Source organism: Procambarus clarkii, chromosome 35 (assembly GCF_040958095.1).
Source record: "Procambarus clarkii isolate CNS0578487 chromosome 35, FALCON_Pclarkii_2.0, whole genome shotgun sequence".
Taxonomy (NCBI): domain Eukaryota; kingdom Metazoa; phylum Arthropoda; class Malacostraca; order Decapoda; family Cambaridae; genus Procambarus; species Procambarus clarkii.
Window position 1 is genome coordinate 29,794,221 of NC_091184.1, and position 25,636 is coordinate 29,819,856.

General features: G+C 36.2%; 1 protein-coding gene and 1 long non-coding RNA gene across 3 annotated transcripts in view; both read right to left on the reverse strand.

Moving 5' to 3' along the window:
- Positions 1–741: 741 nt before the first annotated feature.
- Positions 742–25,636, reverse strand: part of LOC123768400 (hematopoietic prostaglandin D synthase) — a 138,023-nt gene continuing 113,128 nt past the window's right edge. For both annotated transcript variants that reach the window (XM_045758885.2, XM_045758886.2), the window contains 2 exons: positions 17,716–17,839; positions 742–14,493 (listed from right to left, as the gene is read on the reverse strand). In XM_045758885.2, the coding sequence (XP_045614841.1) occupies positions 14,329–14,493; positions 17,716–17,839 (289 nt within the window). In that variant the 3' untranslated portion in view covers positions 742–14,328. The remainder of the gene's footprint in view (positions 14,494–17,715; positions 17,840–25,636) is intronic.
- On the reverse strand, positions 20,197–25,635 carry LOC123768401 (uncharacterized). The gene is made up of 2 exons (XR_006774085.2): positions 23,995–25,635; positions 20,197–20,637 (listed from the first exon to the last, which is right to left on the reverse strand). It is a non-coding gene; the product is annotated as an uncharacterized lncRNA (long non-coding RNA).

Below are 25,636 nucleotides of genomic sequence, written 5' to 3' on the forward strand. Positions count from 1 at the left end.
CTGGCTACTAGGTATGACATTTATATATATATATATATATATATATATATATATATATATATATATATATATATATATATATATATATATATATATATTATTAAATATGACCGAAAAAGTAAGATTAATAATTCTAACACGAATTTTCTCAATCTTTCGTACATTTCTTTTCACTGTTGGAGGTAAATAGAAAATCAATTCTCCAAAATTCATTTTTATTTCTAGTCTGACGCGACACGAGCGCGTTTCGTAAAACTTATTACATTTTCAAAGACTTTAGTTTACAAATACACAACTGAATAGAACTTACGCATCTCCGATTTTATATCTACAAATGTAGATATAAAATCGGAGATGCGTAAGTTCTATTCAGTTGTGTATTTGTAAACTAAAGTCTTTGAAAATGTAATAAGTTTTACGAAACGCGCTTGTGTCGCGTCAGACTAGAAATAAAAATGAATTTTGGAGAATTGATTTTTTATTTACCTCCAACAGTGAAAAGAAATGTACGAAAGATTGAGAAAATTCGTGTTAGAATTATTAATCTTACTTTTTCGGTCATATTTAATAATATATGTCTACAGGAAAGACTGCTACCAAAATATACTAATACATATATATATATATATATATATATATATATATATATATATTCGGCCGTTCAGTTAAATAAATAGTAACATTGTACTTATCCTCTTATTTTTTGTTAAATGCTAGGAACAAATATTACAAACACAACAATATAGTTTTGATATATTTATTGACAATGGTACAGTACTAACCCAGTGGGCACCATTAGTTGAAAGCAACAACTGTAACATAGTGTTTATTATGTAAGATCGGTCACTATCACCCAACTGTGCCTACTGGGAAAATTTAAACATGTTAAAACAAAATATACAATACACGATATCTATATTTTACATGCTTTGCAAGTCACTAAAATTAAAGCTCGTCTATAATTTTAATGTACTGGCAGTGAAGGGCCAGCAAAACATAGTATTTTTATATTAGTAGAATATCATGTAGCTATGTTAAAATTTGAAAAGAAGAAAAATTATCAATGAACACAATATCTGAAATTAGTATCTTAAATGTTTTCATTGTAATGACTCTCTCAATGTTGGGATATTTATAATAAGGCCTCAGTTAAGGCTACAGCATGAAGCCAGTAGCTGTCATTTTAAGATAATGTTAAGTTTAGTTAGCTGTAAGATGAACAGTGCTCTGAAGATGGTAAAGAAATACCAGATACTGTATACTGAATTACTAAATTTTAGAGTAGAGACCTTAAGTATGAGGTTGATAACAGGAAGAAAATCTGTACAGTTACAGTCTAAGTAAAGCATTGCTCTAAACTGAAGCAGTGACTACCTATTTTAGGGACCTTTAAAATATAATAAATAGGTAACAGATCAAACCTTATATACAATATATTCCACATTTCATAATCTTAATTTATCAAGGAAAACAAAAGTGTTGTGTTGTGTTTCAAGTGATGCAATATGTACTTATTCTGCTTAGCCTTACTTCAGATTCTTTATTACAGGTACAGTGCTATTCTGGTAGCAAATCTCCAGCCTTTTACCCAGCTTTTTATGTGCTTTAGATGGTAAGTAATTATCATGAGATGCCAAGCCTGAGACACAATTTGCTACCTTCTATGCAAGTGTCATTTCATTGTCAATCATGATCCCAATATGAAAGCAAATACATAAAACTATCAATACCACACATCTAATTTGCTTTGCGTAACGCAAAGAATATTGAAACGCTTTGCGTAATAGTGGCTTTAGGCATTGTATGTACTAGCTATACCTATAAGTTAAACAATCCTTGTAAATATTTATTGTATGTATGTACCTTACCTAAATAAAATTGTATTGTTTTGTATTGTATTGTAATTCACCAAGGATTTAATAAAGGTGTATTTGTCTGTTTCTAAAGATCGAGTATCTGCTGGGCCCCACACACAACCAATTATCTACCATCATTATAACCCCAACCTTTCAGGTTATATCCTATTTGCTGTAATATTACTCATCAATAAACTTCTTGAAACCTTGGGTGTCATATTATCATTAAGGTTTTTTCTTCCCCCTTAGTGTAAATTTGTATAAAATAAAAATGTAGTCAACACTTGCCTCTGTCTTAATTAATAAAAATTATAGTACATATTATATACATATTTTATGCAGATTCTCATTAATATGTGCTTTCAAAAATAACATACAAACTTTTACTGTCCATAGCCGACTATTTTCTCCAGCTCATAATTGTGAAAATTTATAATAGGCTTAAATATATATTATACAGACCAAGTCTGCGTGAAAATAATATGTATGGCAAACACACATATTATTCTCCAATAAAGTGGATCTTGCAAGTTCAGACTGTATGGCAGTACTGTAATTATAATGATTACTCTGCATAACAATTATTTACAATACATGACAATCTGCCTGTTCAAGCTACACTATATAATATGCCTATTAAGTTTATATTAAATTGCAAGACCATCACTTAGATTTCAAATAGTCATGAGATAAAACAAGCCCATTCTAATGTGTAAATAAATCATTTTGTATAGACATTTTTTTAAATTTTGTCGACCATAATCAAAGGGTATATTTATGGAGTAAGTTGGCTTCTATTGACAGGCTGAGCACATGCTGGACAACTACAGGTAATATGACAATCAACCAAGCTTTACTGCCACTAATGTTTTGTACACAATGCTGCTAGACCTGGGCATGCATAATGCCAACACTTTATTTTCTCAAATAGTACTGGCTATATACCGTCATAATACTGAATTATGATGAATTATGATGAATTACGAAAACTAACGGATTGTTAATTTTTGTCTTATCTCTTTGTAATTATGAAATATTTTGTTTTTCCTATCTGAACATGAACATTTGTGATAACTGCCAAGTTAATAGGGAAAACATGACATCTTTATTGTTCAAGTAATAATGATTTCACTATAAATGTAATAATAATAACAATATTATCAAGTAATAATGATAACACTATAAATGCATTTATAAACCTGTCTGCTAAAATATAAAAAATTATTGTAAAAGATCTATACTTTTCTAAAACACTGTCTGAATAAAGTATTAACAATGTATAACAAAATTTGACAGCACTGTACGTAAATTTCTCACTAATTTGCATTATTAACATTATATACCTGTATATAATGGTTATGTTTTGGATACTTTTTTGTAATATTCATATTATAAAAAGACCAACAGATCTCTTAACCATCTGCTTCACAATAGCCTAGGAAATCCATCCATCTTAGATCACAAAACTTGAATAGGTGCTTGAAATTTGTTTTATTCCATCTAAGATTAAGAATGGATCCTATTAAAATTTGAGCTGATTTGGCTGCGGCAATACACAGAGCTGTTCTAATATTACACACATGATCAATGGGGTATGCAAGTCATGCAAAGGGTTTACAAAAACAGGTAATACTATTCTTTATCCAGGGAGACTCGACACTCAAAAACCTTAACGTATGTTATTGTAATAAAAGTGAAATCATCTGTTTCTTATACATTATATAAATAGCCTTTTATTAATAATTTTGTACAATAACCCCCTCAACAAATTTGAGATCATGTTTACATAAAAGTAAATTGCAGTTAAATTCTTTTGCAGTTAAAATATGCACAGACAGCCACATGCTTTGCAAATGCTGTATATCTGAAAATGCCAGCTTTCTGATTGGGGTTGATTCAGATGTTGAAGTTCAGAAAGCTCAAGGTTCGCATAAAATAGTTCGGGTATCTCATCAGGCTCATCAGGAACCAACGTCCACCAGGCCTCGCGGCGGTTGGGTGGGAGAAGGGCCTAGTTTGCCCACTGATCGTGTTGGACACCATTCTAGTGCCTTCCACCCTGTGATGTCAGATTCACGGCCCATTGTTCCCATTGTTTAGCTTTGTCATGAGACTGGAGTGTTCATTCCATGACTTTGTTGGATATATCATCAAAATCTAGAAACATCTGTTCACCATGTCATGTCCAAATGCACCCATTGTGTCAGTGAAAGCTTCAACAAGCAGGATACATAGAAGAAAGAGGTCAGTGATGACATTTGAGATGAAAGTTTAAATAATTAAGATGGTGGAGAGCGGAGTCTCGAGAAGTGTCGTATGTTCTGAATATGGCATTAACAAAAATAATAGTTTTTATTATCTTAAGGCTAAAACTATCATTTTCTACTATTTCTCTAGAAGTGAAAGTGATAAGGTAATACAAAACAGAAAGGTAGATAGTAAAGCAAAAGTGGAGTGTGTTGATAATGCAGTGTGGCAATGGTACAAACAGTATCGTGAGGAGATGAAGAAGCCAGTGGCAGGCTGGCTGCTCATGGAAAATGCACGCGAGTTTCACCAATTAAAATTCCTGAGAAGTGTGTATACAGTGATGGATGGCTCAGAAGCTTTAAAATTTGCCATGGCATTACTGTAGCTTCATTAGGGTACATGGTGAAAGACAGTCTGCTGATGCTATTGGTGCTGATGAGTATTTAAGTAAATTTGCAGAGATGGTGCAGGAACAAAATTTATCTCCAGAGCAAATTTATAATGCTGACGAAACAGGTTTGTGCTGGCATATGTTACACACAGACATGATGGCTCATAGTGAAGACAATCCTTCAGGTGGTTATAAACTGAACAGAGAGTTCAAGTGTTGTGCTATGCAAATGCTGCTGATATGCACAAATTGAAATTACTTGAATATTTGTAATTAGGAAAAAATTTATTGTAATTAGGAAAAACCCCATAGCTTTAAGGTCAGCTAGGTGCCTTCCTGTGATTTATACACACCAGTTAAGTGGGTGGAAGTTTCAAGTAATATTTGCTGAGTGCCTTAACCCTTTAACAGTGCAAATTGTATATATACAATTTTGGTCTAACTGCCTGCACAGCACACATCATATTTTATATATATATATATATATATATATATATATATATATATATATATATATATATATATATATATATATATATATATATATATATATATATATATATGTCGTACCTAGTAGCCAGAACTCACTTTTTGGCCTACTATGCAAGGCCCGATTTGCCTAGTAAGCCAAGTTTTCCTGAATTAATATATTTTTTCTAATTTTTTTCTTATGAAATGATAAAGCTACCCATTTCATTATGTATGAGGTCAATTTTTTTTTATTGGAGTTAAAATTAACGTAGATATATGACCGAACCTAACCAACCCAACCTAACCTAACCTATCTTTATAGGTTAGGTTTGGTTAGGTAGCCGAAAAAGTTAGGTTAGGATAGGTTAGGTAGGTTAGGTAGTCGAAAAACAATTAATTCATGAAAACTTGGCTTATTAGGCAAATCGGGCCTTGCATAGTAGGCTGAGAAGTGCGTTCTGGCTACTAGGTACGACATATATATATATATATATATATGTATGTCGTACCTAGTAGCCAGAACGCACTTCTCAGCCTACTATGCAAGGCCTAATTTGCCTAATAAGCCAAGTTTTCCTGAATTAATATATTTTCTCTAATTTTTTTCTTATGAAATGATAAAGCTACCCATTTCATTATGTATGAGGTCAATTTTTTTTTATTGGAGTTAAAATTAATGTAGATATATGACCGAACCTAACCAACCCTACCTAACCTAACCTAACGTATCTTTATAGGTTAGGTAGGTTAGGAAGTCGAAAAACAATTAATTCATGAAAACTTGGCTTATTAGGCAAATCGGGCCTTGCATAGTAGGCTGAGAAGAGTAGGCTCTTCATCGGGCCTTGCATAGGAGGGAGGGAGGGGGAGAGGGAGGGAGGAGGAAGACAAAAAAAAAAGAGAGAGAGAGAGAGAGAGAGAGAGAGAGAGAGAGAGAGAGAGAGAGAGAGAGAGAGAGAGAGAGAGAGAGAGAGAGAGAGAGAGAGAGAGAGAGAGAGAGGAGATAGAGATAGAGATAGAGATAGAGATAGAGAGAGAGAGATATAGAGAGATATAGAGAGAGAGAGAGAGAGAGAGAGAGAGAGAGAGAGAGAGAGAGAGAGAGAGAGAGAGAGAGAGAGAGAGAGAGAGAGAGAGAGAGAGAGAGAGAGAGAGAGATAGAGATAGAGAGAGAGATATAGAGATATAGAGATAGAGAGATAGAGAGATAGAGAGATAGAGAGATAGAGAGATAGAGAGATAGAGAGATAGAGATATAGAGATATAGAGATATAGAGATATAGAGATAGAGATAGAGAGAGAGAGAGGAGATAGAGAGAGAGAGAGAGAGAGATAGAGATAGAGATAGAGATAGAGAGATAGAGAGATAGAGAGAGAGAGAGAGAGAGAGAGAGAGAGAGAGAGAGAGAGATAGAGAGATAGAGAGATAGAGAGAGAGATAGAGATAGAGATAGAGAGATAGAGAGATAGAGAGATATAGAGATATAGAGATATAGAGATAGAGAGATAGAGAGATAGAGAGATATAGAGATATAGAGATATAGAGATAGAGAGATAGAGAGATAGAGATATAGAGATATAGAGATATAGAGATATAGAGAGAGAGAGATATAGAGATAGAGAGAGAGAGAGAGAGAGAGAGAGAGAGAGAGAGAGAGAGAGAGAGAGAGAGAGAGAGATATAGAGAGAGAGAGAGAGAGAGAGAGAGAGATAGAGATAGAGATAGAGATAGAGAGAGAGAGAGAGAGGAGATATTGAGATTTTAAAGTCACGTGCAAGATTTAAAAGTCCCACAGCTACACAGGGTACACATCAGCTTCCTCAGGGTTCTAGTAAACAGACACCATTATAAAAAAAAATTGTAGGTAACATTCCTGGTTGTGAAAGCGTCAGTACTAGTACTGTACTAAGAACTATTTACTAGGAACTAGTAAAGTTAACTAAAGTTAACTAGTTAAAGTTAACTAACTTTACGAGGAACTAACTAGTACTGTACTAGGAACTATTTACTTGTAGTAGAGTACATACCTGCTACTCTGATCGTAGAAAGAATGCCAACAGTTTTTCAAACTTTTTTTTATATATTTAGAATGTGTCCCTGGAAATTCAGCTTGTGGTCAATGAGAACGCCAAGGAATTTGCCATCTATTTTGCTACAAATTTGGGTATTGTTTATCCTGAGATTTATTTGATTAGAGGATTTATTGCCAAACAGAATATAGAAAGTTTTGTCAATGTTGAGGGTGAGTTTGTTGGCAGTTAACAGGTTAACCGATGGGGTTTCAGCCCTGTGGGGTTCGCAAAGCACATGTCTGTCTGTACTATAATGCTTTATACAATTTTCTTGTTAAAATACATATACAGTGGGGCCTCGATTTACGATGGTAATCCGTTCCCAGAGACGGATCGTAAGTCAAAATATCATAAGTCGAAGTGATTTTTCCCATAAGAAATAAAGAGAATTGAATTAATCCGTTCCCCACCCTCCAAAATATTAGCTTACAAATACATTTCATACTGAATACAATTTTTTTCTCTAGCTACAATACAGTACATATGTTTATCTTACCTGTATGGAGGACTCTTGATGGCATATGGAAGATGATGAGGAGGGGGGAGAAGAGGTGTTACTGTTTGGAAGGGGAGTCCCCTTCCATTATAACATCAGGCAGCGAGGACTTCTCTGGGGTACACACTTTGGCACGTTTTGCCTGCATACCACTAGGACCAGCTTCTGGTTCACTGCTTGATTTTCTCACTAGAAATCATTCCATTGAAGATTGTTTTTCCCTTCTTTCCAATATTTATCTGTAGTGAGGCATCACATTGTCATTAAAAAGATCACTGCAACGGGCTGTTATAGTTTTATCTGGGTGATTCTTTTCAGCAAAACTTTGCAGTCCTTCCCATACTGCACACATTTTCTTAATTAATGAGGAAGAGACATCCTCTAATGCCGTCGCCTCCTCCTCTGAAGATTTATTGTACTGCCTGGCTAATTCAAGAACACTAGTACCATTTTCATGTTTACATATGACCTCTTGTTTTTCCTCTATGGTCATTCTTACATGTCTTTTCATATGTTGAACCTTACCACTGACTTTTTTGGAACCCATGGTGTGATATATAATAATCAGTTTTATGTCCAAAAAGCAAAAAATTACCACAAAAACAGAATTTCTTATAACTGTGATCGTCACTAAACGGGCAGCTCTAGTAAACTGAGGCAGGTCGGCCCGCGTGACCAGGAACCACACGCTCAGTCGACCCAAACGTGTACCAACAAATATCGTTAGTCGACGACACTATCCTAAGTCGAGTCGCATTTTTCGATCAAATTTACATCATAACTCAAAATTATCATAAGTCAGGGCAATCGTAAGTCGAGGTGCCACTGTATAACTTTTTTGTTACTCAACCAAACAAACTATTTTAATGCAAAGGAGAGCAGCAGTGTGCTTACCATACAACTGCCTCAGATGTAAAAAGCATTGCATTCTTATTTTCAAACATGAACTCTGTGCAGATACAATACACAGCATTCATCAACACTAAGTATGAATGAACTTTCCACATATATTCCTTGCAAGATTATTCATGAATGACAAGCTATTACAATATATAAACAAATAAACATTGCAAAGGATGTTAATATTATACAGTAATTACATTTCTGACCATTATTCACTTTTCAAAAATTGTATATTAAGCCATAAGAACAATAATTTGATATGTAACAAAGTGTCATTTTGTGAGAAAACAAAACATATGTTGACTAAACCAGTTAGGTAATAATTCACTTGTTAATAGTTCACATTTCTTGTGTTCTCTATGACAGGTTCATTAGGCACATTTTTCTATAGTTATGTTCTGACTATTTACAGTACATATATATAGTTAAATTGAATTTCTTGTACAAGATTTACAAAAATATATAACCCAATTTACATATTACTGTACTCAAAATGCATTATTCTATCACAACAAATTAACATTTCTGTTAAATAGATATGTCAAAATTTAACACTAATTACAGTATTTAAGAGGAATTACAAAGACTTTTACAAATTAAAAAATCTTAAAGTTCATAACTTATGAAATTTGCTGGCATAAAAGATGCACCCTCGCATAGGACGCATCATTATTTTACAAGAATATTTAGAGGAAAAAACTATTTTAGTATGTTTCATCATACTTTTATTGAAACATATTTTAAAGTGGCTTTTGTACCTCAATTCTTACCACCTCTAAGATCAGCTGTATAGTTGTATATATTTTGGGCAAGAGAAATGCTATACAGGATTTGAAACTTGTATGTCTGGTTGTGATGGTTTGTGTTGCTACATCAGGCCACCAGGGCGTGACACACCGCCCTGGTGTGTCACCACCAGGGCGGTGCACCCGGTGGTGACACACCATCACAGCGCTCTGGTTTTGTTGTCATTCACTTTTTTTGAAGATATATACAAGAGTTGTTACATTCTTGTACAGCCACTAGTACGCGTAGCGCTTCGGGCAAGTCCTTAATCCTATGGTCCCTGGAATACGATCCCCTGCCGCGAAGAATCGTTTTTTCATCCAAGTACACATTTTACTGTTGCGTTAAACAGAGGCTACAGTTAAGGAATTGCGCCCAGTAAATCCTCCCCGGCCAGGATACGAACCCATGACATAGCGCTCGCGGAACGCCAGGCGAGTGTCTTACCACTACACCTTACCACTACTTACCACTACACTACAAACCACGGAAACTGCAGACACGGACTCATTGCAAGTAGCTGACAGGCAGATGAAAGTTTAACATTCCTTTCAAATTTCTAGGAGCATTTTTCATTTAGATAATGAATAAATATTTCTTATAGGTAACACAGTTATTAAATAATGAATGACATATATTAGGTGTGGGTTATGGATACTGTGTAAGGTGGTGAGATGTGAACTTCCTTCATAATCGCCAACATATTGTAGGCAATTTTTCATAAGTTTGTGATAACAGACTGATAACTTGGCTTGTTTTCAATATTTTATTATTAGTAACACAATTTACTGCAGTAATTTGGCTTGTTTTTAATATTTTGTTATTAGTATTAAACAGTCTCCGTGGTGTAGTGGTAAGACACTCGCCTGGCGTTCCGCGAGCGCTATGTCATGGGTTCGTATCCTGGCCGGGGAGGATTTACTGGGCGCAATTCCTTAACTGTAGCCTCTGTTTAACGCAACAGTAAAATGTGTACTTGGATGAAAAAACGATTCTTCACGGCAGGGGATCGTATTCCAGGGACCTGCCCGAAACGCTATGCGTACTAGTGGCTGTACATGAATGTAACAACTCTTGTATATGTATGTAACTCTTGTAATGATTTTTGTACCTAGCAAACTTTTCCAGTGTGCTCGTCCGGATTCCTAGCCTATTGTGCTCGGTCTGTCATCTGTAATATTTCTGCATTAGAAGCAGGGGCAATTTTTTGACATATTTTAAAATAAAAAAAAAGAATGTCTTATATGCCGGCAAATACGGTAAATGTAACTATTTGATTAATATTTGCGGGTGACTGCACATTATATGAATGCTAATTCTGGCATGCACAAAAGCCTGAAGTACTGACATTTCTTTACCAAATTAGCAATTTACAAAATAACACTAGAATCTTTTTTTTTTGTAATTAAACAAAGCAACTGTTGAACTCTCAAAAATTAAATAATGCCTAAATATTATGACTAGGTTGTCCAGTTTCCATGTCAATCTCTTTCAATAAGCAATTTACTTATAAATCTTTTCATCATTTACCATTATAAATCTGTAATGTGACTACTTCACAGCATATCATTCATAATATTTCTTACATTTGTATTTCAAGTTATTCAGTCTGGACTTCTTTCGTAAAACTGGTGCTTTACTGAATTACAGGTTGATTTAGCTCTTTAATAAAGTTTTTTGCAATATATTCAAAATGTTATAACATATTATCCACTCAAAACTTTCTTTGTTTTTTATCAAATATCTAAGTATTAATATAGTATTATGTACTGTACAGTACATATAGCAAATCAAATTAAATTTTGAATCCAATTATATAACTTGCTTCAAACTCTAATAATTCTTTCAGGGCTACCAATGAAGATGTATAGGCTGTTTAACCACTGCATTGTACAACGCACCTTGAGGCACTTCGGTGGTATGCAAGGTGCCTCAGAGCGCTCGTAGGTATAGTGTAGCATTCAAAACTCCCACGGCTACACAGCAGTCACATCAGTTTCCTCAGGGCTTTTGTAAACAGACGCCATTTAAAAAAAAATCGTGGGCAACATTCTCGGGTGTGAGAACTTCAGTACTGAGTGAGCAACCAAGGCTGGCACACGCAGCATGAGCTAACAACACTGCTGTTCAGCTTGTGATCACATAATCGCCTAAAAATATCTCAATATATATGCAACTGGTATTATTTGACCATGATAGTATTACAGAATTGTCTGACTCTGATAAAGACTGTGTACAATGTTCTGATATCAGTGAATCAATGCTGTTCAAGATGTTCACAGCACTAGCCACAGCACATTGCTATTATTTTGTCCATCTAAGAATCTTCAAACAACTTCTCATGTTCCTTTACAAAATAAACTTGTGGAAAAATTATTCACTTACAGGATTTAGTGACCAGGCTTCTGATAATAGCAGGATTGTGGTGAGAATTAGCGATGTGCATAATATGGTGGGAGGAGTGAGAGTTGGCATCGTTTCCTAGTGTCATCTGCTAGCTGCTGTGTGACTTGTCATGCAGTTTTTTGTTGCCACTATGTTGTTTAGACACCATACAGCTTAGTTGTACAGTTATGGTGAATAAAACATGTAGATACTTATATATAATGTGTGTGTGTAAATAGTGAAATAAAACTACAAACAGTATTGAGGGAGGAGTAATATTGGCAAGTTAGGTATTGAAGAAGTGAGGGAGGACTGGTTGGGTGAAATTACCTAAGTGTAGTTACAGGATGAGGGCTACGCTCATGGTGTCCCGTCTCCCCAGTACTCTTTGTCACATAACGCTTTGAAATTACTGACTGTTTTGGCCTCCACCACCTTCTCACCTAACTTGTTCCAACCGTCTACCACTCTGTTTACAAAAGTGAATTTTCTTATATTTCTCCAGCAGCTTTGTTTCGTTAATTTAAATCTATGACCTCTTGTTCTTGAAGTTCCGGGTCTCAGGAATTCTTCCCTATCAATTTTATCGATTCCTTTTACTATTTTGTACATAGTGATCATATCACCTCTTTTTCTTCTATCTTCTAGTTTTTGCAAATTTAATGCCTCTAACCTCTCCTCGTAGCTCTTGTCCTTCAGTTCTAGGAGCCACTTAGTGGCATGTCTTTGCACCTTTCCAGTTTGTTGATGTGCTTCTTAAGATATGGGCACCATACAACTGCTGCATATTCCAGCTTTGGTCTAAAACAGGCACTGTGCAAGAGTGGAAAAAAAAAACAAAAAAAAAAAAAAACAAATAAAAAGCTCTTGCAAAAATAAGAGTGGGCTGTGGCAGCCCACTCTTATTTTTTGGGCTCACCATACTAACTTAATGGTTTGTTATGTGAACACATATGTAGATAGGTATATACAATGTGTGTGTGTATATAGTGTAATAACAGCAAAAACACTGTTTGATTGCTCGTAGAATATAATATATATGTCACATATGAGCCCCATAATTTTGAGCATTTAGATTTTCCACACAGTGAACTATATAAATAACGCAAATTACACACTTTTGAATAATATTACAGCAAAATACCAAAAATAGAAATGAATGAGAAACATCAAAATAATTGGGGCCGAGTGACCTCGAGCTCTCCATCGTTCAGCGCTCCATTGCTCCGCGCCCACAATTTGCTAAACTTCCCAGCTCCATTACAGCTAAAGTATGTCACATACAATATTTTTTTTTTTTTGTTTCCCGTGATCAGAGACTGCATTTTAACAACATAAGATGAGAAAATAATTTTTTGAAAAGAATTTATTTTCGGCACACCACTGCGGTGTCATATTTTAACCCTTAAACCGCTAACTGTTAAATAGCAAACATTCTCAGGGATTCTCAGGGTGCTCAAGAAAAAAAATTGTTCTGAAAAAATTATTTTTTCTTATGACATTGTTATTTAGCCTTCAGGAAGCACAAAAATCCAAATAAAAAGTCTCTAGCTCTTGTGGTTTAGCTGTAGTGGCCTGGGGCCAGATTCACGAAAGCACTTACGAACCTGTACATCTTTTCTCAATCTTTGGCGGCTTTGTTTACAATTATTGAACAGTTAATGAGCTCCGAAGCACCAGGCGGCTGTTTATAACAATAACAGTTGAATGGGAAGTTTTCATGTTTGTAAACTGCTTAATAAATGTAACCAAAGCCGTCAAAGATTGAGGAAAAATGTACACGTTCGTAAGTACTTGCGTAAGTGCTTTCGTGAATCTGGCCCCTGGAGAAGTTGCATACTTTTAGTTGAGGTGCCACATAGGAATAACTTTGTTGATTTATTTTCATTGTTTCTCAATTTATTAATTTAGTCTTTTCATGCTAACAGGTTGTATTTGTGTGTCAAAGATACGGTCTATTATATAAAACTTTGAAAATATAAGTATGTATGGATATACAAGTAAAGATATAAAGACACCCACATACTTATTCATAATAATACATGTATAAATATATTTTAAGCCTAAATCTTAAAATTGCATATAGCACACATTTTGCCTCAAATATATACATGGTAATCACTCATTTGCTGTTGCTAAAAGTTTAGTGTCTCCTCTATGGCTGCCCTAAACATACTGGATGGTGATGTTGCCAAACAATGCTCATCATTTTCTTACAAAGGCCCTAGAAGGAAAGTGAGGGACTCTGGATTTTTTTTTCAAGATGGGGGATGGTTACTGGTGGTCTGAGGAAGCAGGTGTGAGCTCTGTGTGTGTGTGTAGGACTATTTTAACTATTTTAAATAAACAAATCATATATATATATATATATGATTTGTGCCGTTTTGTGACAGTTACTCAAATCATATATGTATGATTTGCACTGTTTAAGGGTTAATGCAGAGCTGTGCAGTGGTTAAGACATTTTAACAAATAATTATTTCTGTACTGTTATTTTAGTATACAATTTAAATTATCAGACTTTATAATATATTAAAATATTTAATTTCACATTACATATGCATTCAAAAATTATACAAAGTTTAATATATGACAGCAGTATTTAGAACTTACATAATAATAAATCAGTCATTTATCTTCAGAGAAGAATAGAATTAAGTTCAGTAAATGATTGTATTATGAAGACCCTCATCATATACTGTATGTTATTCTACATTTTACATTGGAGTATCTGGACGCTCTTTTATCCACTTTTCAATTTGTGGAAGCTTCAGTACTCTATCGACAACACTTTTCAGACGTGGTACTGCTTCCATCGAACTTTCATGGTGAGTGCTGAGTTGGCTAAGGTAACAGGCTGCATACACATCAACCCATGTCATCTGTTGAAAAGTTATGATTGTAAAATCTGCCCAGTCAAATGGAACCTGGCCTAAAAGAAAATGGGATGCAACAGAAGGAACCAGTTGTTTGTAAGACTGATTGCAGTGGATAGCAGTCTGGAGAAATGCTATCCATTGCAATCTAGTCAGATAATGACATACAGAAATACATGTGTTTACCTGACTAGACTGGTAATATGCATAGAGAAAAATTGGCAACACACATTATATACCTGTATAAGTATATATATATTACAAATAATGAACTACAATATAATACTTGCTAGATATGACCACAAAATAACGCACTCAACTGGCAAATCTAACCTCTCACATTCAAACTACCAAGCAACAAACATTCCAGAATGTATGACATACTTGAAATCAACAAGACACATCCAGGGGTTGACCTCAGTCCTGGATTGTACCTAAATGAGGTTCTGAGAGTTCTTCTACACCTCAAGCTCGGCCCAGGCCAGGCTTTACTTGTGAGAGCTTGGTCCAACAGGACCCATAATTTGCTCAACTTCCCAGCTCCATTATGGCTAAAGTATGTCACACAATATTTTTTTTTGTTTCCCATGATCAGAGACTGCATTTTAACAATATAAGAAGAGAAAATAATTTTTTGGAAAGAATTTATTTTCGGCGCACCGAAGGGGTGGTGCGCCGAGCATCATGCAGGTCCATATATCTACTATAGCCTGGTTGGTCTGGCACTTCTGGCATGTGTGAAGTTTTTTCTTGAAGACTTCTTCTTTTGTTCCAGCATAATTTCTTGTAATTACTATTGAACAGCTGGACCTTTGATGTTCATGCAGTGTTCTGACTGTGCCTATGGCATCTCTGCTCTTCACTGGCTCTATTCTCCATTTTCTTTCATATTGTTCACTCTAGTATTTTTTGTATATATATTTATTATTTTGATTTATTTATATATACATGAGTTCTTACATTCTTGTACAGCCGCTAGCACGCATGGTGTTTTGAGCAGTATGTTATTTTACTGTTTAAATTTGGGACCTGGCCCTCTAGTATTTTCCACTTTCCACTTGTATGTTATTTGATACTTCTCGTTTTTTTTTTTTTTTTTTTTTTTTTTTTTTTTTTTTTGAGATATATACAAGAGTTGTTACATTCTTGTACAGCCACTAGTACGCGTAGCGTTTCGGGCAAGTCCTTAATCCTATGGTCCCTGGAATACGATCCCCTGCCGCGAAGAATCGTTTAAATCGTTGTCTCCTGTGGTGTCAAAATGTGATGATTTGGGCTCCCCCTAGGTTTGTTTCCAGGTTCCTTTGGGCTCTTTGGTTTCATTCTGGAGGTTTTTCTTCCTCTTGGGTTTCTCTTTGGAGATTCATGTGGCCCTTGATGGTTACCTACTGTGAACACCGGACTTGCCTCTTCGAGATCTGAGGTCTTCCTGGCTTGCAGACTGCACTTCTTGGGTGCAGTCTTCTTGGGTACAATCAAGTTTCTTCTTGTCGAGGTGGACCTTTGGTGAAGCTTTTGTGCAGGTGCCTCCTCCACAGGATTATCTGGTCTAGCTAGCTTGTGGTCTATCCCCATGCCCACAATGTTCGTAAGTTTGCAGCTTTAGCTGCTGTTTTTGGTAATATGTCCTGGGCTGACATTCAGGCATGAGTAGTTTGGAGGTCAAACAGGGTCCTGGCCATACAGTATCTCGTTCATATTTCTGGCACTTCTCGGGCGTGTGTAGCCTTGGATTGCAGTTGTCCCAACAGCCAGTTGTCCCAACTTCAAGTTGAGGAGTGAGTGGCAGCCACCTCCTGTGTAAGTCCCTCTTTTCCTTCATCTTTGGTTAGGTAGCTCCGGGAAGCCAAAGGGGCTCTCCACAGAAAATCAGTGTTGAATGTAATGAAATGCCATTTTCTGGGTGAGGCCCAGAGGCTCCCCGGCATCCCTCCCTCCCTTTGGTTGGCTTTTTTTTTTCACATTTTGAGATATTCAGCCTCTGAACTGGGGTTGGGTAGCTGGCACGGGAGGTCTGGGACTTCCCTTCCCCCCTCCCGGAGAGGTGGAAGTTGTGCAGACAGTGGCGCGATGGCTGTGGAGACGTCATGCTTGTTTGCTTGTTTTTGATTGGGGAGTTCTATTTGCTAGTCTGGCTTTCAGTTTGCAATTTTTAACCAGCTGTAGTTTGTAGATGGCAGACAGACTGCTTCCAATTACATGGGGGGTGTCTAGAGGCCATTGCTCCTCGTGCTTCTCTGAGGGGGCCAGGTTTTGGTGCTGGTCCCCGGTAGGCCTAGAACTCTATCGATTGACTGTTACCATAGTCTAATATATACACATCAGCCCAGTATAGCTTCAGGGAGCCTCTGGATCTCACCCAGAAAATGGCGTTTCATTACAATCAACGCTGGTTTTTTGTTTCATTCAATAATTTGTATTTCTCTGGATGATTTGGTTTTATGTTTTACTTAGTTTTAATTCCATATTTAAATATTAGCATTTATTATAAGGAAAAGATCTGGTAGTTGCAAACTCAAGAGGCAATGGAAACAAGCACATTTCATATGCTGTAACAAAATGTAGTAATTGTAAGTTGCAGCTGTGTCTGGTAGAGCCTGCTGCAAGGAGGGGAAGAGCTGCTCCAAAGTTTTTAATACACGAGCCATGGAAAGTGTTAGAAAGTATGGAAGACAAAAGTTAAAAGCTCAAAAGTTTATTAAGTGTATTTCCTTATCCTGTTTTATACTGAATGAAAAGTGGTTACATGTTATGCAGGAGAATCAAGTACAGTTCCCTAACAAGTACAGTTAGTTCACAAATCTAAATTAACAAAGATAGGTTTAAATCAACTGATTACACCAGAAATTACATTACAAGCAGTTTATATCATACAATACAGGGCAATATAAAATAAAAAAATATAATCAGCTGGAAAAACTAAATATAATCAAATTATTAAAACAAAAACACAGTTGGCCTTTATATTGTTTGTGATTACCGTAATTATTAATAAATACCAAAATGGTATTTGAGAACGAGAATTTGAGAATTTTTATCGACTTGAGAATGGTCCAGGACGGACCGAAACGTCGTCGTCCCTTCAACTTCTAGTGTGTGGTCTGGTCAACATACTTCAGCCACGTTATTGTGACTCATCGCCTGCATATGAATAAATACCAGTTCCTTGGCAAATGAGTGTCATAAGATGTTCTACAAATGGTGATACTGTATTGTATTTTAAATTACCTTATCTCCGCAGAACCACTCTCGCCCCTCAAGTCTGCGGTCTAGCTCCCTCATCACTGGTGGAAGTGTGCTTGTGTAGAATTCTGTTGCTAACATCTTTGCCTTTTCTACATCATTTGCATGTCTGTTGAAGAAACCAGCATTGAATATAATGAACTGCCTCTTTCTGCTAGAGCCCTGGTGGCTTCCTCAAGTTATCTTGCCAATTTTTGTCAACTACCATTCAAGCTGTCATTGCAATCAATCTTATATTGTTTCTGCTGTATTGTGCCTACCAATTTGTTGTCAACTACCATTCAAGCTGTCATTGCAATCAATCTTATGTTGTTTCTGCTGTATTGTGCCTACCAATTTGTTGTCAACTACCATTCAAGCTGTCATTGCAATCAATCTTATATTGTTTCTGCTGTATTGTGCCTACCAATTTGTTGTCAACTACCATTTTAAGCTGTCATTGCAATCAATCTTATATTGTTTCTGCTGTATTGTGCCTACCAATTTGTTGTCAACTACCATTCAAGCTGTCATTGCAATCAATCTTATATTGTTTCTGCTGTATTGTGCCTACCAATTTGTTGTCAACTACCATTTTAAGCTGTCATTGCAATCAATCTTATATTGTTTCTGCTGTATTGTGCCTACCAATTTGTTGTCAACTACCATTTTAAGCTGTCATTGCAATCAATCTTATATTGTTTCTGCTGTATTGTGCCTACCAATTTGTTGTCAACTACCATTCAAGCTGTCATTGCAATCAATCTTATATTGTTTCTGCTGTATTGTGCCTACCAATTTGTTGTCAACTACCATTTTAAGCTGTCATTGCAATCAATCTTATATTGTTTCTGCTGTATTGTGCCTACCAATTTGTTGTCAACTACCATTCAAGCTGTCATTGCAATCAATCTTATATTGTTTCTGCTGTATTGTGCCTACCAATTTGTTGTCAACTACCATTCAAGCTGTCATTGCAATCAATCTTATGTTGTTTCTGCTGTATTGTGCCTACCAATTTGTTGTCAACTACCATTCAAGCTGTCATTGCAATCAATCTTATATTGTTTCTGCTGTATTGTGCCTACCAATTTGTTGTCAACTACCATTTTAAGCTGTCATTGCAATCAATCTTATATTGTTTCTGCTGTATTGTGCCTACCAATTTGTTGTCAACTACCATTTTAAGCTGTCATTGCAATCAATCATAGCTACCTATGTGCTTTAATATACTGTACCTATAATTTTCTCTCATCTTTTTTTTTTTCATTCCATGTAATCTGTTATCATTTTTTTGTCTATAAATTTTGCAAGTATTTACCTCCTTAAAATTTTCTTAGATTAAGGACCTGCCCGAAACGCTGCGCGTGCTAGTGGCTTTACAAGACTGTAATTACCATAATTGTATCCTCACATTCCTTATGTACATTCTTGTATATGCATAAATAAATAAATAAATAGCTTCCCACTACTGTCACATCAGTCACAGAACCTCCCACACCTCACAGATGTACAGGAAGCAGGGGATGATCATCACATGCTACCTACACACCCAGTTTATTATTAAAGAAATACAACTTCATTATAATTTGTTCTTTCTATTTAGAATGAGATAGTTATGTGAATGTAAATTTTGTTACAAAGTACCTATTATTATATTCTTTAGCTTAAGGACCTGCCTGAAACACTTGGTGAGTTGATTTGTAAGAATGTAGGATGTCTGGCCATTCTACCTTGGGAAGCACCAGAACAATCAAGTAGTCCTTGAGTGGAGAATGTGCACTGTCCATGAACACCTTTAATATGGAACTTGCTTCTCGCAATTCAAGCATTTTAGTTTTACAGAATTTGCCAAGCCCCTCAAGGAAAGAGAGAGTTGTTAGAAGGATCAAAGCTGGATGTAATGGTGAAGACTCTGCATCCCAGTGGGAAAAGAAACCTCAACTGCCTCTGCCATCAAAAGCTCAACTCTGTTCCATTTTGCAGAGTCAAGTAGTTTCTGCCCGAAACGCTTTGCGTAATAGTGGCTTTAGGCATTGTATGTACTAGCTCCTATCTATAAAGCCAACAAACTTTGTAAAATCTCTTTATGTATGTACCTTTGCCTAAATAAAAATTATTATTATTATTATAGTCAGAGCTGAGAGGCAGCCTTCGACTCCAAAACCCTCGGATGCTTCAAAGCGGGAACCAATCGAGGGGGAAAAAGACCAAATGCTGGGTGAACCAGATCTGCAGGGTAAGGAAGAGGTGTGATAGAGTTTACCAAACCAATACCTCCAATTCTGGGCCTCTAACACTTCAGTTGTGCATCCCATCAGGTAAAGGTTGCTAATTATCAATAAATTATCTTGTCGGGGAAAGTATTAGGGTACAGCATAAGATTTTAAAACTCTTGCAGGTACAGAGTGCTCACATCGGCTTCCTCAGGCTTCTAGTTGTAACGTACGATTATGTTACATTGTTGGGTAGATTAGATACACAGTGTTTAGTGAGTTTCATATTTATTTAGTAGGCTTGTATACAGTAGTCGGTCATTGGCACTGTCGTAGACATTCAGACGGAGCTTGGAGTAGAGCAGAGAGCTGAGTGAGGGCAGGAGTCGCGGAGCTCTATGCGGGAAAGCGTGACGGCTCGACTGGAAATTCGTGAGTCTCTAAACTCAATGAGGAGCGAGTGTGTTGTAGCTCGATGCGGTCATAGTCTGCTGTCTGCTCTGTGTCAATGCTGTAGCGTCTTGGGGTCGATTAAAGCTGTACATGCCGAGTGCTACATTCTTGAGGTTGAAGAAGTGTGGTAACTCCAAAGTATCTGTACTGGAGTTATCTGACTCACTGTGGAAATTGTACTGTTGGCTATTCTCATATTGCTTGCTTATATTTGGTGACTACACCTCAACTTCCTCCAACAGGATGTAAAAAGTGTTGCCTGTAATTAGGGGAAAGGATTTGAGTAGTCATAATTAGTGCTAATTAGTTTGTCATTAAGGTAATGAGAGATTGGACCGAGTATAAGGTTTACTCGCTACATAGTAAACATAACATTTTGGAGAAAAAAGTTGTTAATAATAATAATAATAATAATAATAATAATAATAATAATAATAATAATAATAATAATAATAATAATAATAATGGACACCATTTCTGGGTGTGAGGGCCTCGGTATTTGGTGAGCAACCGAGGCTCATACATGCAGCATGAACTAACAGTATTGCTGTTCAGCGTGTGTCTACAGTATCACTTAAAAATTATATTATATTGTATAAGTAACTGCATCTATTTGACAAAAGCATCATAGAAGATCCTCATTATAATAAAGGCTATGTACAATGTTCAGATGTCAGTGAACATACTGCTGTTTATGATGTTAACAGCACAATGCACACAGCCACATCACTGCCATTGTTTAGTGCATCTAAGCATCTTTAAACAATAACTATATTCCTTTAGAATTTAAACACTACACTAACCTTTTTGCATAGAATATGGTAGTAGCACATTGCTGTGTATACCCTAGATTGTTAATGAAAAAAAAGTTCCCTGAATATACATCTGTACCGATATTTTACATATTTTATGACAGAAAATAATATTGACAGCCCAATGCAATATTGCACTTTAAAAAACCATGTAAAACTTTCAAAATAGGAACAAAATAATGTATATTCAATGTGTACTGGTGCCTGTCCTATGAGCAAATCCATTACCATGAGAAACCCCATCCCCCCCTCAAACCACCTGGATAGTTATCTAGATATTTGTGATGGTCTGAAAGAATATTATGGTTCCAATAACAGGCTACATACAAACTGGCAAGTGAACCTTTGTCCTAAATAGCTTATTCTCAAGTTATAACTGTATTATAAATCATTGGTTTAAAATATACAAGGTATATGCTGCAAACCTATTTTTTTTTTTTTTTTTGAGATATATACAAGAGCTGTTACATTTTTGTACAGCCACTAGTACGCGTAGCGTTTTGGGCAGGTCCCTGAATACGATCCTCGCTGCGAAGAATTGTTTTTACAATCAATTGCTCTTTTTACTGTTGAGTTAAACAGAGGCTACAGTTAAGGACTTGCACCCAGTAAATCCTCCCTGGCCAGGATACGAACCCATGATAAAGCGCTTGCGGAACGCCAAGCGAGTGTCTTACCACTGCACCACGGAAATATATGCTGAAAATGGTCAGATGACTGGCAAATGCTTTTTAACCCTTAAACTGTGTAACACGTCATATGCAGAGTTGAGTAATTTGCAATATGACGCGATGGAGTACTACGCAAGATTTAAACGGCCCGCAGATACACGGGGTTCACCTCACCTTCATCAGGGATCTTGTAAACAGATGCCATTTTTTTTTTAAATCGTGGGCCACATTCCCGGGTGTGACGGCCTCAGTACTGAGTGAGCCACCAAGACTGGCGCACATAGCAGGAGCTCACAGCACTGCTGACCAGCTTGTGACCACAACATTCCTTAAAAATTCCATTATATGTACATGCTATTATTTAGAGATGATAGTATTACAGAAGACCCCTGACTGTGATAATAATGACCAGGATTCCGATAATAGCAGGATTGTTGTGATAATTAGCGCTGTAGTGGGAGGAGTAATCTTAGTGGGGAGGGAGGTAGCATTATTTGTTTGAATGTAATTTTCTGTAATAATTTGTAATTGTATTTGTGCTGCTTTTTCAACAATGTTCCCCTCTCTTTTACCTCTATTTTTATTTGTACTCAACACATTTTGTTCTTTTTACCCATTAGTTTTAAGCTTTAGTCATTAGTGTTTTTTCCTGCCCGAAACGCTTTGCGTAATAGTGGCTTTAGGCATTGTATGTACTAGCTCTATCTATAAAGCCAACAAACTTTGTAAAATCTCTATGTATGTACCTTTACCTAAATAAATATTATTATTATTATTATTATCTGCTGACTATGTGACCACCTTTTACTGTCTGGGCTCATTATACCAGCTTAGTAGTTTGCTATGGTGAACAAAACATGCAGATACTTATATATAACGTCTGTATATAATGAATAAAAGCAAAAACAGTATGATGGGAGGAGAATGGTGGTGAGGCGAGGTGAGGGAGGGAGCGATTCACAACCAGTGGCGGACTGCCACTGTCCCTCAGCATAACAACTTAGTGGTTCGTTATGGTGAACACAAATGTAGATACCTATATAAAACGTGTATATTTAGTGTAATAACAGCAAATGGAGTGTGGGAGAAGCCATTTTGGTGAGGGAGGTGGCAACATCTGCATGATTTATCATGCTGGGTAGGGGTGGCCCCTATGCTGTTTGGGCACTATACCAGCTTAGATGAACAGTTATGGTGAACAGAGCATGTAGATACTTATATAACATCTGTATATAGTGAATAAAAGCATGAACAGTATGGTGGGAGGAGGATGTGGGCAAGTGAGGAGTCATTGAGGGAGTGGCAGTGAGAGAGAGGCTGGCAGATGTGGTGGCCACACCTCGCTGCTCTTTGACTTGCAATATCAACTTAGTGGTTAGTTATGGTGAACAAAACATGCAGATATGTATATATAACCTGTGTATATAGTGTAATAACTGACAAAGTATTTGTTTATTGTTTTATGAACACAATAATTGAATCAATAATATGCACACCATAATTTTGAGCACAGTGATGATTCACACACTTTATTATATAAATATATCACACTACGCTATTGAATAATATTACAGCAAAAAAACAAAGAAAAATCAATCAGAGACATTGAAATAATTAGGGAATTATCTCTTTGTGGCCACTCCTGCCTGACAGCTGGGGCTGAACAGACCGCCTCCCGATGCACGCTGAGTCAGCGCCTCTTTTTTGCCAGACTTCCCTGCCCTATAGCGGGCAAAATATGCCACTTACGTTTTTTTTTATTATTTTTTCCGTGACCAGGGAAAACAAATTAACAGGTTTAGAAGAAAAAAGATTTTTGTTGTTGTTGTTATGCGCCTGTGGGTGACAATGGCCAAATAGCCCTTAGCAACAGAAGGGTTAATATCGATAAATGCAAGACCTTACATGTGGGGCACCACAATCCACATCACAACTACCAAATTGACAGCACTACCTTACAACAGATATATGAAGAAAAGGAGTCAGAATCCATCATTCAATAAAAGTTGCACAACAAGTGGGAGCGGCAGTTAAAAAAAGTGAACCAAACCATGGGAATAATCAAGCGTACCTTTACCTTCAAGGAAAAGAAAGTAGTCATTCAATTGTACAAGTCTCTAGTGTGCCACCCACCTGGATTAGTCTATCCAGACATGGAGACCTCATCTTTAGAAAGACAGCTGCTCTGGAGAAGGTGTAACACCGGGAAACAAAAATCATTCCAGAGCTTAGTCATCTCACATATCAGGAATGATTGAGAGCCACTGGACTAACAACACTGCAAACCAGGCATGACTGGGTGGATCTCATTGAAACTTAAAATACTGAGCAATTTGGAGGATGTCGATCCAGTCAATTTCTTCAGAAGGTCAGACGTAACACAAGATTTTTTTGTATACTATGGAGAATATGGAGGAATATTAATTAGGAATTAATAATTAAAATAGGAATAAAGTAGAATATGGAGGAAGTATATTACTGACATAATATACTTGCTAAACAGGCATGACAGGGCAGAGGTCATAGAAGTTTTTAAAATACTGAAGAATATGGATGATGTTGATCCAGACAATTTCTCCAAAAGGTGAGATGTAACACACACAAAAAGCAATGCTTTCGTGCTCAACAAGATACAATGTAGGACTGAAAACAAGAGATGCCTTTTCACCCACAGGATTATAACCCCATGGAACTGCCTATCTGATGAATCCGTAGATGTCAAAACTGATAAAATTTCAAATCCAGCTGGAAAAAATCCTTAGGACAAATGGGAATACCTTTGACAAGCTGTCGGCTTCTTGTCCTTGTTGAGGCTAGTGTGTTAGGGGCCCTTGCTTTTTAGAACATGTTTGGTAATTGTCATCACCATCCTTTTTAAGAAAATATTGAAAGATCCAAATAAATTTACTTATCTCTGAATTTGACATTACCATCTTTCTATAGTAGTGTTATATGCAGGTAAATTGAATGGGGTCTGCATGACATTCCAAAGACAAAGAGAGAGACTTAAACTCTTTACTAAACACTTGATCCTAGCCAAAATTGACAGACCAAATGAATCAGTTGCCCGAAACGCTTTGCGTAATAGTGGCTTTAGGCATTGTATGTACTAGCTCTACCTATAAGTCAAACAATCCTTGTAAATATTTATTGTATGTATGTACCTTACCTAAATAAAATTGTATTGTATTGTATTGTATAGTTGGGCCACACTGAATGTCCTGTCGGGCTACTATTTCCTACCAAAAGAGCGTGTTTTGCCTCCCAGAAGCCAAAGCTATTGGGTTGGCTTAATTTTCTAATGAAGGACAATAGAGTATTTCATGTGCCATACATGCAAACACATGGTTGGCATGATGCTTAAATGATTTTAAGCAACAATTTTTAAGTAAAATGTATGAGAGAAGAAAAGAAAAACTACAAGCCTGGCATACTTTGCATTTCATGCTTTGGATTTGGATTTCTAAAATTAAGGGGTGTGATATAATCACGATCTTGGTTATATATTTATATAAAATCTGAAAATAATTGTTATATTGGCCTTCACGTTTCTCTGTCATCTTATCAAAATGACCGTAGAAATGACAAAATACTCTGAAAACATTGTATAATATTTCTTACATTTACATTTGAAAACACAATATATTGTTTAAAATGTATAAAAACTGAATTGTTTCCCAAAAGTACTAAGCTCATCATGCAAAAGATTTACTCAAGAGTAAAGCATCTTTCAGAAGATATCTGGAATAATTCATTACCAAATTAGAAATGTGTA